The sequence below is a fragment of the Zootoca vivipara genome, chromosome 9 (genome assembly GCF_965207765.1).
Source record: "Zootoca vivipara chromosome 9, rZooViv2.hap1.1, whole genome shotgun sequence".
Taxonomy (NCBI): Eukaryota; Metazoa; Chordata; class Lepidosauria; order Squamata; family Lacertidae; genus Zootoca; species Zootoca vivipara.
The window spans coordinates 48,739,928-48,760,133 of NC_142592.1; the positions used below are offsets into that span (position 1 = coordinate 48,739,928).

At 41.0% G+C, this 20,206-nt stretch overlaps 1 protein-coding gene across 3 annotated transcripts in view; it reads left to right on the forward strand.

Moving 5' to 3' along the window:
- Positions 1 to 19,911, forward strand: part of NT5DC3 (5'-nucleotidase domain containing 3) — a 37,081-nt gene extending 17,170 nt beyond the window's left edge. For 2 of the 3 annotated variants that reach the window (XM_035127550.3, XM_088676756.1), the window contains 10 exons: positions 2,066 to 2,156; positions 3,252 to 3,389; positions 4,543 to 4,603; positions 6,506 to 6,608; positions 6,749 to 6,850; positions 8,220 to 8,301; positions 8,987 to 9,073; positions 14,165 to 14,305; positions 14,979 to 15,043; positions 16,942 to 17,337. In XM_035127550.3, coding sequence (XP_034983441.1) covers positions 2,066 to 2,156; positions 3,252 to 3,389; positions 4,543 to 4,603; positions 6,506 to 6,608; positions 6,749 to 6,850; positions 8,220 to 8,301; positions 8,987 to 9,073; positions 14,165 to 14,305; positions 14,979 to 15,043; positions 16,942 to 17,203 — 1,132 coding nt within the window. In that variant the 3' untranslated portion in view covers positions 17,204 to 17,337. Of the gene's footprint in view, positions 1 to 2,065; positions 2,157 to 3,251; positions 3,390 to 4,542; positions 4,604 to 6,505; positions 6,609 to 6,748; positions 6,851 to 8,219; positions 8,302 to 8,986; positions 9,074 to 14,164; positions 14,306 to 14,978; positions 15,044 to 16,941; positions 17,338 to 18,274 lie in introns of those variants that run through there. The other variant, XM_035127551.3, reaches the window with a different exon arrangement.
- The last annotated feature ends 295 nt before the right edge of the window (positions 19,912 to 20,206 follow it).

Genomic DNA, 20,206 nt, shown 5'->3' on the forward strand with positions numbered 1-20,206 from the left:
TCAGGATACTCCATCCTATTTCCCTCAATCCATTCAGAGATTCATGGCCAGGGAGCATACTGTGCTCAGTCCTCATTGCGCTGTTTTGTGGACCAAACTCCCTTCACATTCTTTTAAAAATGATTATTTCTGCAAATATTTGGGGTCCCCACAATCTGGCTGAGATCTCCCTCATATGCCTCATTAATGTTGTTTTGGCTACTTAAGAATTGTCTCGTGAAGAATGAGTTCGCTATTACAGTGGAACCTCGGTTTATGAACACCTCGGTTTACGAATTTTCGGTTTATGAACTCCGCGGACCCATCTGGAACGGATTAATTCACTTTCCATTACTTTCAATGGGAAAGTTCGCTTCAGTTTATGAACGCTTCAGTTTATGAACAGACTTTCGGAACCAATTACACCCATGCTTCGGGTTAAGTATGCTTCAGGTTGAGTACTCCGCGGACCCGTCTGGAATGGATTAATCCACTTTCCATTACTTTCAATGGGAAAGTTTGCTTCAGTTTATGAACGCTTCAGTTCATGAACAGACTTCCAGAACCAATTGTGTTCATAAACCTAGGTACCACTGTACTATACTGTATAGCAGGGATGTCCAACCAGTCGACTGCAATCAACTGGTCAATCCCCAGGAGGTTTCAGTCGATCGTGGTTGATCACGGGCTCTTTTTCCTTTGCGGGAGAAAAAAGAGCATCCAGCCCCGCCCCCTCACCCCATCCTACAGTCGTGCATGATCGCAAGAATGGAAGGCGGAGTTTTCGCTGTGAGGCTGATTGTTTCCCGAGTGACATTTTCCTTTCCCCCTTATAGACCTGAACCCCAAAAAGGTCAACAACTTTGACTTTCCTCCCTAAAAAAACTCAGCAACTTTGACCTGAAACCCCTGAGTAGATTTCAGTCTCTTGGTGGGGTTGGACGTCCCTACTATATAGGATGAAATGAGCTCCCGTGTTGTGGTGTTCTCTGCTTGAAGAAATGGTTGAGTGAAATAGTCTGTTCTTTAGCTTGTGTGGTCTGGGGAGGGTTGGCCAACCACCTGCTGCTGACTAATGTCCTTGCTTTCAGCTGCCAAATGGTGCTAGAAGACTGCAGGATTGCATGGTATTTAGGCTTCTGCTAATGACTCATCTTCTCTAGCAAGGATTTGAATATAAGGAATCATTAAAACAGAATGCAGAGGAGTGTGTGTGTGTAATCACCCTTTGCTTTGCATCCTGCAGGTTGCAATATTCTTGGGAAAGTTCATTTTGTCCATTGTGATTCTAATTGAAACCCATCCTTTCTAACTGAACTCATCTGGAAAAAGCTGCACAGATAGTACCTGCTTTGCTTGAAACATGGCAGCCTTTGATTGTAACACGCACTTCTGCTGTACTTTGAAAGTCATTGAGGCTGAGCCGCGTTAAGATTAGAAATGAATTGGCTATAATCTTTTTTTTAAATACCATCTTCTAATCTGTGCTTCATGTAATGTTTAAAAGAGGGGGGCTATGCCTTCTTTTAACTTTACCCTTAGGGCCTTAAATAATTAGAGTCTAATTAACTTTTAGGAAAGAAATGAGAGCCTAAGATCCACAATGTGTCAGTGTGGTAAAACTTGGCTTCCTTCGTTGACTTAAGAAGACTGTCGGTCTGTCTCAGTTGGCAGTGCATGGTGTTCCTTGTAGAATCTGTGACATCAAATAAGGGAAGAAGTATTCATAATAGTTAAGGCTGACCCATTGCTTACGTGAGACTAGAGAAGATGTGGGTTTTAGAATATCGATACAGTGGTACCTTGGTTTAAGAACAGCTTAGTTTATGAACAACTTGGATTAAGAACGCTGCAAACCCAGAAGTAGGTGTTTTGGTTTGTGAACTTTGCCTTGGAAGCAGAACATGTTCCACTTCCTGTTGAGTGTGTTCCATTTGTAAATTGAGTCCCCTGCTGCTATGGGAAAGCACACCTTGGTTTAAGAACGGATTTCCGGAACAGATTAAGTTCATAAACCAAGGTACCACTGTACTGCCATATGAAACCTGGTTGGCTTTGGCACTAAAGCTATTCTTGCTGTTTCCAGAGGTTTGAGTGTCGTCCCGGATGAGGAAGTCATTGCCATGTACGATGGGTCCCATGTCCCCTTGGAACAAATGAGCGACTTCTATGGGAAGGTAAAAGTACAAGCCACTACATCTCTTAACTAAAAATTCCATATGATGGCATAATAGAATTACGTGTTCTTATTACCATGGCATATATAATGATGCCTCAGTAACTTTATTATAACTAACAGATTGTTTCTTGTCAGCCAAGAGTTCATAACTTGGGTCATGAAGTTATGGAAGCCGATGGAAAGAGTGGCCTGCCTCTTTCGAACTAGCATTTTTCTTTATTGAGAGATGGCTGCTGCTTTTTATTATTGTTCACGCAGAAATCGAGAGTGGAGAAACAATATTTTTTAAAACCCGTTGCATCGCAAGGAAGTGCATGTAGTTGAATGCTCATTCTGAAATGTGTTGCTTATCAAATTGGATGGTGCTTTCGAAATACAATCTTATTACATCCTCCTTAACATATAGATGGTTCGTGGGAATGCCAATGTAAAATAGAAACATAGAAGATTACTTGAAATGTAGCCAATTTAGGATAGCTTGTTTTGTTTTGTTTTTGTTTAGGGCTCACCACTCACTATGTCGTGGGTAGGTAACCGGTGATTAGGACACCTTCCCCCCCCCTTCCATTTTTTTCTGGCTACATCTTTAGAGGGTAGTTCAGTGGAGTATCATCAAGCTAATGGGGCAATAACTAAATGGTAGTGGAGATAATATTCTGACTGGCCTAGAAATTCTAAAAATTGCCATGCATTTCAAGACTTCCAAAGTTTATTTTTGTACTAAACTTAAATGCTTGTGGATATCTAGATTCCATGTATGTATAAGGATTTTGTTTGCTAATGTACCGGTAGTGCCGGATGGTGTTCTGTCTATAAACTGATGTGAAAAAGGATATGTTATTGTATCCTCACCAGTGTTTTGTCATGAAGCTGAAATTGTATAAGAATTGTTTATTTTCTAGCACAGAACCTGTTTTCACAAGACACTTAAAACGCACATGTTGCGTGTTGCAAAACCATTCTCTGATGTTCTCATGTGACTCATTCCAAGCTAAGAGGCAGGCTTGTCATGTCTGTTTCCTGTAGACTTAATGCAAGTAGCATAAACTAAAGCTTTACCAAACTGGTTTATGACATGTTTGCTTGTTTGCAGAGTTCACAAGGTAATGCCATGAAGCAGTTCATGGATATCTTCTCCTTGCCTGAAATGACACTCCTGTGTTGTGTGAATGAGTATTTTCTGAAAAACAATATAGACTACGAGCCAGTTCATCTCTACAAAGATGTAAAGGTATTGAGTTTGTCCCCTTTTAACAGTCACCCGTGTGACTTTTGCACTTCTGTTTGAGAATATTTCCTCATGCTGCCAGATGCAAATGCCGATTTCCTTCTTTGCCAACTACCACATTCCTTCAGTTCCGAAACAGTAAATTCATTATAATAAGGACTGCACACTATGCTAAACTATACGGTCCACAGAACAATTTATAGTCTTCTATAAATGTTCTTCTGGCTATTGGATCTAATTGACAATAAGGTCATACTCAGCGTAGACTCATTGAAAAAAAAACAGGCTTATATGGGTCTAACTTTAGATATTGCCCAATATGTATGAGAAGCTACTTTTTAAAAAAGTGTGGATTGAAGTGCAAAATTCAACTTTTCTTTTTCCTGTTGGAAACACCTGAAATCTTAAAAACTGAGGAGTGGTGGAAAGGTAGCGAGTAGGATTTCTAAGTATCAATGGCCAGAGTCCCCCCAGCACCCCCACATTCCATGCCTTGACTGCTCCATGTGATTAGGAGAGTGATTCTGGAGAGAGAGCCAGCTATACAGCTATATGCTGTTGTGAAATTACTCTGAGATATTTTACGAGAAGCGATTCATAAATGGAATTAAATAAATTGCGCAATTTATACAGTTTGCTGTATACTACATAATCCAGCTTCCCTTTTATGCAAAATTTGGCTTGTCTTAGACAAAATTAGGAGTTCTACCTGATGACACCAGTGTCAAAGTGTGTAGCTTTACTATTTGAGGAAATGTTCGAGTGGGATCCTATATCAAGTGGGTTTTTTTGGGGGGGGCGCTACTGGATTGTTGTTTTTATTTTGATTATGTAGTTTGTGTATTTTGATTTTATTCTGTGAACTGTCCTGAGATATAGGGCAGTATATAGGGTATAGGGCGGTATATAAATTCAATAAAAAAAATATTTCCTTAGTCTTGTTTTTCCTTCTACCCCCATTCCTAGTGTCTGGATATATTGCACTTCCTGACACCTGCTTTTGGTAGTCTAGCAGCCAGCCAAAATACTTATTAAAGGCTGTGCTCTAAGTTGGGGGGGGGAAGGTGTCCCACTCACTAATATTCCATTTTCAATTGAATAAATTTAAATTCGGAGAAAGGTCTCACTGTGCATTTACATTACATTTCCTTGACAGGACTCGATCAGAGATGTCCACATCAAAGGAATAATGTACAGTGCAATTGAAGCAGATATTGGTAAGTGTTAAGAGAGCTTTTATGAAGGAACAACTTGTTTTCCTCTTACTGTTAATGTTTTACAGTTCTTTGTTCTAACAGATGGTGTCCTTCGTGCTTTTGCACACACATGGTGCGGTGTGAATTGTTGAAGTAATGTAGGGCAGCGGTGGCAAAGCCATTGGTCCCCTCCAGGTGTTGTTGGGACGCAAGTTCCATCAGCTCTGGCCAACATGGCTTAATGTCAGGGAGGTCCAGCAACATCTGGAGGGCTACAGGTTCCACATCCATCACGTAAGGACATCTCCTCCCAAACACACATTGCTCATTCCTGTATTAGTCAGGGGTAATGGCAACTCCCTTTATCTGGGCATGAACTGCAACAGGTGTTGTGGGCACCATAACTTCAGTGAGGCAAGGTGGCTGTATGTGCAAGGATGTGGGCATCGTAATGGTGTGTGGCTTCTAAGAGCTTGCCTGGATGTTCCAGAAAGCCTCAAAAAAGTCATTTCAGTCACTTGTACAACATCTTTTCACACTTTTGCTGCAGAGCTTGCCTTTTAGTAATTTACACCTGCCTCACGAGGAAAAGTGCAAGTTTCTGAAGGACTCGTGCATCTTTCCTCGAAGGTGCTCCCCAGCAAGAGATGTGAAACTCTGGCTGCGGTTGTCTTTTATTTATTTATTTTACAGATCCTGTAAGCCACCAGAGAACAGGTTTCTTGAGAGACAAGAAAATGGGGTTAAAGTACAGATGTTGCCACTTTGAATATTGCACTGAGATTTTGAATTGGAAGTATAGAATAAGGATACACAACTTGCCCTTGCACCAGCTTTTTGCTACTTCTGTCATTTTCTGCCTCTTCCTTCTCCAAATCTAAGAGAAATAGGGTTCAGTAAAATTTTGTAGGGATTCTATGCCTACTGCTGTTCTAAGCAAGCTAGATTGTGCTGTTTCTCCAGAGCATGCTGGCCGTAAGACCTCTTGCACCCAGAGTCGTGAGTCGCACTTGATTTCTGCAAGACTCTGTATTTTCCTCATGATGTAGGCAGGAACTGGAACAAATTGCTAACTCTCGAGATGCAAATGTGGCAAACCTTGCACGGTAGCTAGATTTATTTAATGAGGAATATTCTTTTAGATGCTTTAGAGTTTTAAAGTCTTGGTGCACGAGGCGTTCCTAAAAATGTTTAGACAATTCAGAAATGTTATGTGCCTTTTAAAGGCTTCAAAATGCCAGGGTGTTTGGGAGTCTGGATTTACAGTCTGGTGTAACTATAAACCTTTGGTTTCCAGGGATAACACCTCTTCACAAATTTAGGAGCTTAGGGTTTGAGTGAAGGCTTTTTCTTAGAAGTAGTTTTTTATGCCAGGTCAAATCCTTGGAACTTTCGGCGGGTCCCCAGAAACACTTTGATGTGAACAACATTTTCCAGCAACCGTTGGCCACAGCATATACACTACTCTGGGATTGTGGGAAGTGCATTCAAATTACAGGGCATGGATTCCAGATGATTAGCTCAAGCTGCATTTTCTCTTCTTAAGAATTTTAACCTTTGCCTTTTTATTTTATTTTAAACAGAACAGAACAGGACATTCACAGGAGTAGAGACACAAATCATGTTGCCTTCTGTGTGAAATGGGGGCACCTTCCAAAGATAGGTTTCTATCCTTATGTCTGAGTTCATATGGGGCATGTGTGTATGGCCAAAGGTTCCACATCCCCAATTTACCCTGTGGATTCTTGTTGCTCTTTACATTGCGAATCTTTTTACATTGCATTTCTCAGACGGCTTGAACATGAGTAGGCTTAGAATTTACACAAGCTTGAAGGCATTCCTTTGATATATACATAATATAATCTGGGGTTCTGTAACTTGTGTCTTTCTCCCCCTTCTCTCCCCACCCCTTTCTCTCTGTAGAGAAATACATTTGTTATGCTGAGCAAACGCGTGCAGTGCTTGCAAAGCTTGCGGATCAAGGCAAGAAGATGTTCCTTGTCACAAACAGCCCTAGCAGTTTCGTGTAGGTGGATTTCTTCATAAGTACAAAACCAAAAGTGTTTATCTAAAACAATGGGTGCCGGTAGTTGCTTAAAAACAACAACAACAACAACAACAGGCTCGTAATATTTGTGTCAGTAAAAGTTGGTTTGCTCTTTTCAGGGACAGAGGCATGAAGTACATTGTTGGGAAAGACTGGAGGGAACTTTTCGATGTTGTCATTGTCCAGGCTGACAAGCCAAACTTTTTCAATGACAAGAGAAGGTGAGTGCATCCTCTCCTTTTACATTCACTTATTTAACAAATCCCTCACCCCAGTGTTCCTCAGTTATGATGATGATGATGATGATGATTAAAACCATTAACCATTTAACCTCTTTCTCACGGTTTCCTAATACCTTTGCTTGTTCTTTCCCCTCAGTGGAGGGAGCCCTTTCTTTCCCCTTCCACCCCTGCAGACACATAGCTGGCTCTTCAGTTCCTGCTGCCTGAGGCCAGATTTGTGGTTCTGAGGCAGAGCAGGTGGGCATCACTGTAGAATTAGCCAAGAGAGCCTTTCTGGCTTGACAGGAACTCTGGTGGAGTGGGGATATGAGTGTACATGCATGTGTGAAGCAAAGGCGACAGAGGATGCAAAAGTGATCTTGGACACTTCTTCTCCTTTTCCTCTCAGACCACCACTTTTGCCTCTTCCCCGCTCCCCCCTTTCTCTTTCTCACACTCAGCCAGTCCCTATGTCCACCCATCATGTTTTCCTGTCTTTATCCTCCCTCACCTTCCAACCTTGTGAGCCTCTAACCATCTCCTGCATGTTCCTACACAATATGCATGGCAAGGAGCAGTGGTTGATGACATTGGTCAAACCAAAAGGCCATGGAAGGGCCAAGGGGCAGGGTAAGCAAGTGAGAAGGCCCCTGGTGGGCTGTAGCACTGAGGCCCACCTGAAAGTGAATGGAGGTCCATGGCTGGTTACTGTCCCACCATTTGAGAAAAGTTGCACTAGAATGTGCATTAATCTCATGCTTTGGACTTCTGGTTGAAGAAGAAGTTAAAAACAAACAAACAAACAAACAAACAGAACTGTGCTGATGCAGGAGGCCAGGTAAATGTAATGGGTGGTTAATATCCAAAAAGGGTTGAGAGTTTATCTTAAAGACTCAGGTAATAAAAGCTGATGGCATCTGATTAAGAGCTGACCTCTTTGCAAATTAGGCTGCTTTATAATTTACTATGGTCACACTGTGTGACTTAAAGATCTATGGTGAGCAGCCAGGGTTTCAGTGAAGAGGCTTTCTGAAGTCCTTCACCAGGGCTACTGCTGGTTTTTACCAAAAGGGTTGGTCACCCAGTTCCCTCAGTGATGATCAATATTTACAACTGGAAGGGACTTCCAGGATCATCCAAATGTAAGTTGTTGTGCCTCAACAGGATTTACTGAATGAAGACTATTCCTACTCTTCTGAAGCTGGTTTTTTTTTGGGGGGGGCAGGGCGGCGGCAGGGATACTCTGCAGGAGTATCTTCTAATTTCTTCTTCTAATATTCTGGTCGTATCTGTTTCAATTGAGTGGTGATGGCAGTAGTACTATTGGGTCATTGATCTTTGTGCACTCCCTCTCTCGTTTTTTAAATAGACCTTTCCGTAAGGTGAATGAGAGAGGTGTTTTGCTATGGGACAAAATCCATCAACTGCAGAAAGGCCAGATATACAAACAGGTATGTTTTTGTTTGTTTAAATATTTATACCCCTCACCTTTTCCCATTCAAACTGGACCTTCCTGACAATCATGGTGAACATACACAAAATCCAGAGCAACCGTAGTCAGCAGCATTGAAAAGTGTGTGTGTGTGTGTGTGTGTGTGTGCGCGCGTGCATGCTCATTGTCTGTATCAGCTGATCATCAGCCCTGTGGGGACTGACCCCTCTAGGGAGTTCCCTAGTGGGCAGCCATTTTTCCCCTGTAGATTTTGGTAATTTATTTAGAAAGAGGTGAGCAAGACGGTATTCAGCATAGGCAACGGTTGAGAGCATAAACCTCCTAGCTTGTCACGGGGCTGCTATGTGAGAGCAAAAATGCATTTTATTCTAGGGAAAGGACCATAGCCTGGTGGGAAGATGCTTGCTTTGCATATAGAGCATTCCAGGTTCCATCCCTGGCATCTTCCAAGGAAGGCTCAGAAAACTGCTGCCAGTCATTCTAAATAATACAGATTCAGACCATTGCTCTATCTAACTCAGTATCAGGCCACCTGTGTGTTTCTCCTTGACAATATTAGCATCTGCTTTTCATGTGAAAAGCAAAGATTTTACTCTTCCTCGGAGAGGGCAAGCTGCCCAGCATGACAGTCGGCAGGTTCTGTTTATGACCCATAACTTTGTCTTTCCTTCCTTCTCTCGTAGGGCAACTTATATGAGTTTCTAAAGCTGACTGGCTGGAGAGGTTCCAAAGTCTTGTATTTCGGCGATCACATTTATAGCGATTTAGCAGTAAGTAACTTGCCCCCCTACCTGTTTGTTTGATAAAAGCTGGTCATGTCTACAGAAATGACCTGCGTACTGTGAAAATAATTTGTAAAACAGGGAGACTTATGAAAAAAGTAGACCAAAGCGCCAAGTTTCTGCCACAAAAGTGAGTAAAGCACTGATGGGATTACTTGTTTCTGTTCGGGGAAACATAAGCTTCTTATTGCACCTTCTACGTAGTTCTGAGTTTTATTTAATGGTTGGAAGCAAGGCTGCAGGGTGCTTGGCTAAGTTTTTGGGCTGTATGAAAAGGCTAGATATGAACGACAGACAGCTAGGCTCTTAATAAATGGTAACCTAACAGACAGAATTACAATAAATAAAGGAACAAGGCAAGGATGCCATCTCTCGCCGTTATTATTCATTCTGGCGTTAGAACCACTTCTCCACCATATTAGAAATGAGGAGAAAGTAAAAGGAATCAAACTGGGGAAAAATACATATAAGGTCAGAGCCTACGCAGATGACCTAATTATAACCACTCAAGAGCCAGAAATTGGAGTACCAGTAGCCTTAGACATAATCAAAAAATTCGGCGGATCGATGGGGCTTAAAATAAATTTTTCCAAGACCAAATTGTTAACCAAAAATTTAACCAAAGAAGAAAAAGATAAACTTCGGAATGAAACAAAATTGGAAATAAAAAAGAAGGTAAAGTATCTAGGAATTTGGATCTTGAACAATAATCTAAATTTGATCGAGGACAACTACAATAAGGTCTGGAAAGAAATTAGAAAAAATATGGAAATCTGGAATAAGCTCCATCTATCCCTGTGGGGCCGGATCTCGGTTGTGAAAATGAACATCCTTTCAAAGATGATGTTCCTGTTCCAGACAATGCCCATATTAGGGGGCAAAAACTGGTTTAAAGACTGGAAAAAAGATATTTCTAGATTTGTCTGGAACGGAAAAAAACCGAGGATCAAACATCAGCTACTGATTGACAGGAAGGAGAGAGGAGGTTTCGCCCTCCCTGATTTAGAACTGTATCATACAGTGGCGGGGTTACTATGGATGAGAGAATGGATCACACTACAGGATAAAGAAATGTTGGATTTAGAGGGCCACAATTCAAGATTTGGATGGCACGCTTATCTGCTATATGGTAAAATAAAATCCCACAGAGGATCCTTAGACCACATTGTTAGATCACTGTACAACATCTGGAACAAACACAAAGGAATACTGGAGCCCAAAGTCCCACTTTGGACTTGCCCAACCGAGGCTTTTGCAGTTAAAAGAAGAAATATGGAAGGGAGCTGGCCCACATACAGAGCAGTCATAGATATCGAAAATGGAGAGATAAAATTAAAGAAATATGAAGACATAAAAGGATTATTAACTGACTGGCTGCAATATTTTCAGCTACGTCAAAAACTAAATATAGACATAAAAAATGGGTTATCCACAGAAACATCAAGGTTTGAAAAGGAATTCTTAACAAAGAAGAAAAAATATATAGCAGGATTATATGACTATTTGTTAGAGTGGGAAACCAAAGAAGAGCTAACCAAAACTGTAATGATTAAGTGGGCACAGGATTGTGGGCATAATATCACCATGGAGCAGTGGGAACAACTCTGGATGAGGGATATAAAATTTACGGCGTGCTACACCCTAAGTGAACATAACATGAAAATGTTTTATAGGTGGCACCTCTCCCCACAAAAGTTAGCTAAAATGTACAAAGGGAGGAATCCACCATGCTGGAGATGTAAAAAAGAGTCAGGATCCTATTTCCACATGTGGTGGACTTGTGATGCAATAAAGACATACTGGAATAACATCTATAACGAAATCAAAAAACTATTTAGGAAAACATTAAAAAAAAGCCAGAATTATTCCTACTGAGTATCTTACCACCTGAATTTAAGAAGGAATCCAGAACACTTCTGATGTACTGCCTGACGGCTGCCAGAGTTCTCGTAGCTAGGAAGTGGAAAGGTGAAATAACCCCAACAGTCACCGAATGGCAGGTTTTAATGATTGAATACTTACAGCTAGCGAAAATGACGGGATGGGTGCGAGGAACAGGTATTCAAAAGATATCAAAAGAGTGGACCAGTTTCAGAGAATATTTAATAACACATAGTAATAACAACTCAATATTGACAGACATAGAACGGTATTTGTAATGTAGAGACAAACAGAGAGATAAAAAGTATAAAATAAAAAAGAGAAGATAGAAGAAGAAAACCAAATAACATCAAACCTGTGAGAAAGATCAGTTTGGAAATTAGGTATAATGGAAAGGATTGGAAGCATTGACAAATGTTGAAATAAGAATTTATTTTAGATCACATTTGGTACATTGAAATTTTAGAGAAATTTTGAGTTTATTCATTTGTACAATCGCGTGTGAATCGCAGGATATTTCTGTTGTGTTATGTAACTTATATTTTAATTTCTACACTTTATATAGATACATATAATCTTTCTTTTTGGTTCTGAAAATTGGATGTATCTCTTATTTTTTTTCTTTTCTCTCAATAAAGTTTTTCTAAAATAAAAATGAAAATGAAAAGGCTAGATATGGATGGCTGTCATTTCCTGTGGGTTCAAATACAGACCGGGGCGAAGGATTGACTGATGTTCTGAAAGACGCAGTGGCAGGGATCCCAAAGGAAGATGAACAAAACCCCAGAGTGATCAGTTCTAGTGCTTTATCATAGAGATATATCAGGAGACTTAGATACAGCAGTGCAATGCAGGATTCCTCGCCGCTACACCTCGGGACACATGCCGAAGTGGCAAGCATAATGGCTTTGTCTGTGAGGGGCTAATAGTGTATGGGTTACTTCATCAAAAAGCAAGCTACGTAAGCTGGCAGCAATAACCCAGTTATAACCACCCCTGGGATAGAAGTCCATTCCTGACTCCCATCCATCGCTTGGATAAGGGTTAGGGTTAGCCTCTCCTTTCCCAACTAGCTAAATATAAAAACTAAGGCTTCCAAGCTTCAGTGCAAGCAGATAAGCACATATGAGTTCATTCTCACAGTACATACCAATTAGTTCTGGGGTTATTATGACTACTAAGAGGGCATTTACAGGTCTTCTGGGACATTCATACCGTTTGGCTCTGCACAGTGGCCTAAAACAGGAATAATTGCAGTTCAAAACGAGTTACTGTTATATTTAAGTGGAGAATTGTACTTTGCCTTTTTGAGTATTTCAGATCTCTTACACTTTGCAGTGGACTCTTGTATGTGCTCTCTCTCTCTCACACACACACTCTAACTTCAAAACTTAACAGGACAACATCTTTTCCATGTCTATAAATGTAAGCTGGGTAAAATATTACTTAATGTATCTCAATAATGAGGCTGAGGAAGAGATAAGGACAGCTTTGCAGACTAATGCTCAGGCCAAAAATAGCAATAAATAAGATGATGGGTTAGGAATTACAAAGCAGTTTGTGCAATAGAAATTGGATTTAGGTTTGGGGATGTTCCCAGCTTTGAGAACTCCACATTTTAGCAGCTGACCATGTGTGGTGGGCCTCTATAAGAACCTCAGCACCAGACTGTTTGATATTTTTATGGGTGCTCATTTTAACTCAGTTATCCACTAGGTAGCCAAGGTGATATACAGAGTGGTAGCTTTGCAGCTGCAATTGGTAAAGTCCTTGAGTGTGCCTGTTATTGACACATGGATGGAGGGCTGTGCCTGTTGCAAAGAGACCTGTCATAGTTTGTGCTAAAACAGGGATTAATTGAAACACCTTGTGACTACTACATCACAGTCGTTGGGCTGACATTCAGCAGTTAAGTTATCCTTCCACCTGCCAATCACATGGAAGGTGCAGAAGGGGAAAGAAGAACCACTTTTCTTGGTAGTTGTAACATATGAAATCTGCTCTAATGCCCAGAAGGGCCTGATTGCATAGGAAATCTCCCTGCCAGCCCCAGCAGTTCCCAGGAATGTGACCAATGACTTGTCTGGAGGGCCCATGCGATGTGTTTCATCAGGCTACAGCTAAACTACGCATTGAGAAGCTTTTACATCCATTGATAGTACATCCATTGATAGTAGAAGTGGAGCCCAGTGATCTGAGTACTTCCTTCTAATGATGGAAGCTGCAGCACAGAAGCTAGTAAGGGACTTGCGGTTGCAAGTGCTGTTTTAGCACTGAGTTTTTAATTTCCGAAGCCTCCTTTTTTCTGTCTGGGAAGGATGCTTATCACATCAGGGCTAGCCCAAAATTGACTCTGTATACAGAGGGCTAGGAGAATTAAATGTATTTCAGAGTAACTTTAAAGTAAAGCAAGCTATTCTATTTTTTTTGTTAGAGATTGTTTTGTAATAGCAAAGTATAAAAATGCCAGTCTTTCGCTGGGTTTATTTTTTAAGACAGGCTTTCCCCCCTGCAGTGACAGTGAAAGGGTCTGTGTGGTCCCTTGGATATCATGTGTGTAAAAATGCAATGATGGAGTGCTGCTCATCTCACTTTTATCCTGCAAGGCAGCACTAGCAGATTCCAGGGTGTGTTGTGCATAATATATAGGATAAAACATCAACATTAGAACTGAGAATAACCCTGGAGAACCACTTCCAGTCATTTTTGGCAATACTGAGCTAGATCCTTTGCATGCTTGCTCTTTGGGGATTACTTCCAAGTTTGCAGAGGAATGCAGTGGGCCTTTTTTCTTCTTTTGGCCCCAGGCTCCTTATTACAACAGGAGGATAAATTTTCTTATCCCGTTTAAGCAGCTTAACGCAGGTTCGGTTAATATTTCACATGTTACAATACTTCCCCCCAATTAGTTTGCCTCCCTGTTCTCCTGACAGAAATGTTCTTCCTGGTCAGCTGTGTCTTGTTTACTCCCTGGGCTCTCCAGCCTGGCTACCTGGTATCAGATGGATTCCCACTTGGTTTGTTCCTCTTAATTATTTGTACAGTGGCCCAGCTGATCCACTTAGCTTGTAACTGCTGCTTATGTATAAGCAAGAATTATCTTACAAATGGCCTTTAGGGTGAAAGAGTAGAAAGTACACATTGAATTGTTTTTAACACTAACACTTTTGTGTCTTGTAATCCTGGCTGGCAAAATAGGATTTGACCTTAAAGCACGGCTGGCGAACAGGTGCAATTATTCCGGAGTTACGGACAGAGATTAAGATCATGAACACAGAGCAATACATTCAGACCATGACCTGGCTTCAGACTCTCACTGGATTACTGGAACACATGCAGGTTTGTTGTGCTCATTCTAGCTGCCTTCAGCCCTTTCTACAAATTCCTCTAGGGTTTCCGGTATTGCCAATGTAATTTAAAAATGGGCAGAAATATGGGCCATCAGAAGTTAAGCATGAAAACAGCTTTTCATCAGGAATTATATTTAAGTCTGTTTCTCCTGCCGTCTCTTGTAGACACATGGACCTCTTCATGCAAATATTCTTGCACCCAAAGCAATTGTATTCTTCCCCTACACCCATGTAAAAATTCTGTGGCATTGTTAAAAGCCACAGTAATGGGTTTTATCAGTTGGTGTCACACAGCTGACAGCAAGGCTTCTAACAGTCGGATAAGGGAAACAATTTCTGGCAATTCTTCCCCCCACCCCCAGGGATGGGGGACCTTGCAGAGCTGGTTTAGGGGGGAGGCATGGGGTGCTGTCAGGTTAGGGGGTGGTGGTTGAAAACAGCTTTCCTCCCTGTTCCACTGGCGGATACAATCCCCTGCTCCTACACAGTACATTAGCTTAGTGCTGACAAGTTAAAAAGCCACAGCTCTTATCTTGTTCACGTTTATCCGTGTCAAATTTCTTAATGGTGTGCAGACATGATTACACTACAATATACTCATGTCCTTTTCCTGTTAAGGAGTCTGTGTTAAGAACATACAAGGTTGCCTGTTATCATTTCAGGTTCACAAGGATCCAGACTCTCAGCTGATTTTACACGAGTGGAAAAAGGAAAGAAAGGAAATGAGGTAAGCATTAACATTGGGAGTGTGTTTCAAGATTTGAAAATGCAAATCCAGATACGAGCTTTTAGCAATGTACGACAGTGCCCAGTTTGCTGTGTTTTCCCATTACTTTTCTTAATAGTAGTAGATACAGTAGAGTATTCAACACCATTGGATACCAAATCTGGCTGTTGGGGAAACAATTTAATTGGCTGAAGGTTTCCTTTTTTGTACTGTCTTGCAAAATACAGTATAACCAGGAGCATCATTTTGTGATCAAGGTTATGAAGCAATAGGTGACATGGGGAGATGGGACTCCTCTAATTAGCTGAATATGTCCAGGATGTGGTTGGTAGCCATTTTGAACCAGTGGGCATACCGAATTTTGAGAGAGTGCTATAGGTACCAATCACAGAATGGCTGCCATGGGGTGTGACATAACACAAAACTAGAGAATGCACCTATTGCTGCTTCTCTCCTCCCCAAAATAATCACATGCTTGCTCTGGGAAGTCACAGGAGCCCTGACGCAATATTGTAGCGCACACTTTGAGTTCTTTGTTGTCTTTTCACAAACTATTTCCACCAAATACTTCCCTTTTCTCCTCCAACCACTTGAGGTGAAAAACTGGTCTAAACTTTTGCCTTGGATGTTCTTTATATGTGAAAGGATTATTCGTCATTCCAGGCCATCAGAACTTTAAGCATAATGGAAATGATTATTTCTCAGAACACAGACCTTGAAACTTAATACCTTTTTTTAAAAAAAACTGGCAGTACTTAAAACTGACACTAACTTAAACCCCAGCATTGACTGACACTGTCAGCAGGGGTGTAACTAGGAGTGGGATAAGCAGAAGGAATGACCAAATTAATATGGGTTACAAGAGAAGTATGTGGGTCAGAGGTACAATATCAGGACACTGCATATGTCTTCGAAGTCTTGCTGTGAATCGATGAACTTAAGCTTTTGATGTTTCTTCTTACCCCTGTGACTGTGATTCCAGGGGCCAAACTATATATGACATTGAGCCATTTGTAGTTTTCCCTGATCTTCCCACCTCCTATTTTACTTTCCTTTTCACTACGATGGGTGCTTTTAGATACTTGCACCAAATTATCTCCCTATTGGTTTCAGATAGTTTTACTAGCTATGCCTGTGTTGGTTTAGTTTTTTTTTAGCTGTTTGCATTATTTATAGTTGGCTTAATTGTTTGAATGTTCTTTTATTATTGGAAATGGGTTTGCAAACCATCTTGAGAGCTGTACTGAATGGGCAGTACATAAGTTGAACTATCAAATAAATGCAACGTATATCTACGCTGTCTGCAATCTTTGTCAGGAGCACATTTTAAAGACATTGCAAAACGCAGAGGGGAAAGAGTTGGCGAAGTTTCCACCTCTGGATTTTCTGTCTTAGAAGTCAGCTCAGTTGGTTAGAGCAGTGGTCCTCAACCTTGGGCCTCCAGATGTTTTGAGACTACAATTCCCATCATCCCTGACCACTGGTCCTGCTAGCTAGAGATCATGGGAGTTGTAGGCCAAAAACATCTGGAGGCCCAAGGTTGAGGACCACTGGGTTCGAGTATGGTGTTGATAATGCCAAGGTTGCAGGTTCGACCCCCATATGGGACAGCTGCATATTCCTCCTGCATTGCAGGGGGTTGGACAAGATTGACCCCCCAGGATCCCTTCCAACTCTGTGATTCTTTGATATCTGTGAAGCAAGATGAAACTGATGCTTTCTGAAGGTGACTTTCAATTAACAAAATAGTGTGGTACCTTGTTTAAATATATAAATAAACTGGTTTTAACTGGGGAAAGAAAGTATCTTTGGTTTAACTGTTAAGCACAATGTAAGGCTTGGTTTCCCTTAAGTGGTTGACAATTCTAAGAATGTGTATCTTTTTTTACCACTCCCAGAGAAACAACGAGGAACTTCTTCAATTCTCAGTTTGGAAGCTTATTCAGGACTGACCAGAACCCAACCTATTTTTTAAGACGCTTGTCTCGCTTTGCTGATATTTACATGGCATCATTGAGTTGCCTTTTGAACTATGACCATGACTACACATTTTATCCAAGGAGGACTCCTTTGCAGCATGAACTCCCGACATGGTCAGACCAACTGTGCACTGGTACATTCAGAATACCATTTCTGCAAGAGATGATTCAAATCAAATAAGTTTTCTTTTCTCCCCCTTGGTTTTTATAATGACAAACATTGACCACCTTCCTCCCCTCTTCCACTGACTCAGTAGAGCAAAGTATATTTATCGTGACATGAATGTATCTTTAAAAGCAATGATCTCTTCTATAATAGCTGTAGTAACTATTAGTGCAAATATTTCTATTTAGGTCTCTTTTCTCGGTTTTAGTGAGAGCTGATAGGTCATGTTGCACTAATAGAAAATAGATCCCTTCCCCCAGCTGAATATTTGCTGGAAAAGAAAATTATTTGCACATAAAACAACAATTTAAGATATTTCTAGTTGTATGACATGCAGCCCGATATATCACTCTGGTGTGGTTTAACCAGATGAGCATCACTTTGGATTCTGGACGTGTTTTGAATCTGGATTTATCTTAAATTACAGCTAGTTTTCTTCTAGTTGGAGAAAGAAATAGAACATTTCAATAAGTTTTGAAGCTATGAGGCGGTAATAAATCTTGTGTTCTCCCCACAGCTGCTTCCAAGCAGGGGGAAAGTTTAAACGTGTGCCATACTTACAAACCTAAATTTAATTTACAACTTTCAGAATGTGTTTGCAGAGATCATCTGCATGCAGAATTAGGTTTCTGTATGCAGATGTGCATCTGAATGCTCATCTGAGTCCTACTGGACTTGGCTGGGCTGATTCAGATGGAGGACAAACCCTCTCTACCTGGAGCCAGTAGTTGCTATGTAACAAATTGTGTGCAAGCTAGATTGGAGTCCAAATGTACAACTTAGGTTCCCTTCCAAAGTGCTATCGTTGGAATGCAACTCCCATCATCCTTGACCATTGGCCATGCTGGCAGCTTAAAACAGCCTTTCCCAACCTGGTACCAGACATTGTTTTACTCCCAACTCCCATTAGCAGAGCCGGTAGTTAAGTATGATAGGAGTTTGAGGTCCATCACCATCTGGATTCTAGAGCACCAGGTTGTGGAAGGGTGCCTTGAAACAATTCCCTTTTTTAAATTTTTAGAAGTCATGTATTTTGTTTGCTGAAGTTCTTCAAAATTCAGAAAGAATTGTTCTCTTTATTTTTAGGAAATAATTCGGTCCCCCCAATGCTGGTCAGGTAAAGTTTGTGTGTTACTAGTTTGTATACATTTTGTATGTACCGTACGTGAGAGGCTTTTAATTGCATTGTTCTAATTCTCTGTGTTGCTTAAGAACTGCCTGCTTGCATGACTCAATATGGTCCGGCATTTCAGTTCATTGAAATAGACTTCTAAGCAATGCCAAGCTGAAGTTTTTAATTTTCCTCTTTGCCTTGAAAGCTATGGCTTTGGGGTGGGGTGTGGAGCTCTTCTCCTCCCTTTATTGCTTTGGCATCATTTCCCCCTGTTTTCAGTTGCACTGACATGATCCCTGAATGGCTGGATCACGTGAATGCAGTGCAATGCGAATTAAACCAATTGGCTTGGATGATGTGCTGGCATCTTGAAGGGAGATTGGAAGCCCATTTTGTCTGAGAGCTATGTTCACATGGACGATCAGATATCAAACTTTGTTTTTGGTGTCCCTTTGCAGTGATCCCCTAAAGCACCAAGGAGCTCCCTTTCTGGCATTAAGTATTTCCCCTACTTTTTATAATTGCTTTTGCATTGAGAGACTTACCGTACTTAGTTTTCTGAGGAGTGGAGAGGCGGTGGCTTAGTGGCAGAGCATCTACTTTGTGTGCAGGTGTACAACCCCCAGGTTCAAGCCCTGCCAATCCCAGTTAGGGGTTCGAGAAAGGCCCCTACCTGGGACACTGAAGAGCCACCGCTAGCCACTGCCAACACCACTGATCAGACTTGGTATTGGGCAGTTTCCTATGATGTGCTGGCCATGTAGCCCAATTGCCATCTTATGCAGAGGGGGGGCTTGAGCTTGTCTTTTGGTGATGCTGGTTTGGTGATGTTTTTCTGCCTATAAATGCTATACTTGGTATGCATAACTGCCAATGCTCTGTACTAGAGTGGATGAAACACTGCTGTGTCATTGGTCAAGTTACCTCTGTTTTATTGCTTTTTAAAAAAGAGGGGAAAGCCCTTTAAACAGAAAATCCAAGGGTTTGGACTTGATTGTTAAAGCGTAACCAAGACTTGGTGTCACTTGAAATGCATCTAATATTCTAGGCTTCCAAAGCCCCTTTAAAAGACTGTATTTGGAGAAGATGTTAAAGAATAGAATTAGTTTGTATTCTAGAAAATTATGGCATAAAGTAAAGTGTTTGACAGGTTTATGAGAACACTCCTTCAACACACAGAATTTTTGTACAAAACCGCTTTGTAGAAAACTACCGGTACTTCTATTGCAGATTACTTTTATTTCTTTGTATACAAAGTATATTAACTGGTGCTTATTTGCTGCTACATAATGTCATATATTGTAAAATGTTCTTGCATGTGAAGTGATTGGGGCCTAATCAGCTACAAACTAACATTTGCTCATTTCTGTTACTGCTGTTATTTAAAAGCACTGTAATCACTTATTGTAGCACCCACAACTCCTGATATTGTAGCCATGTGGAATTTTGTCAGTATCTGAATACCAAAAAGGAAGTCAGTAGTTTACTTCTTGACAAACTGACCTCCCAAAAATAGAATCTGCCAGCTAACTTTTCCTTTTTGTATCCCAAAATGTCTCTGGTACAACACCATGCAATAAATGTCTTGTCACATTCATTAAGATTACAATTAGTCTGGAAGTTGTCATTGTTGGTTTTAGAAATTTATCTGAAATAGAAAAGCCTCCAGCAGCATGAAACTGTATTTGAAGAGAAAGGGTGGCAATTACACACAACGCTCTGAATTTTAAACTAGAAGTCTACAAGATGTGATATTACATCCACAGGGAACCTGCTTAAGATCCTTATCCACCCTGTTCAGTACAGGTGTTTGCCCACTTATGTGGGGGGTCCTGTTCCCAGGTACCACATGTATACATGAAATCACATATAGCGAGGAGCACCACCTAAACACCTTCTCGAAA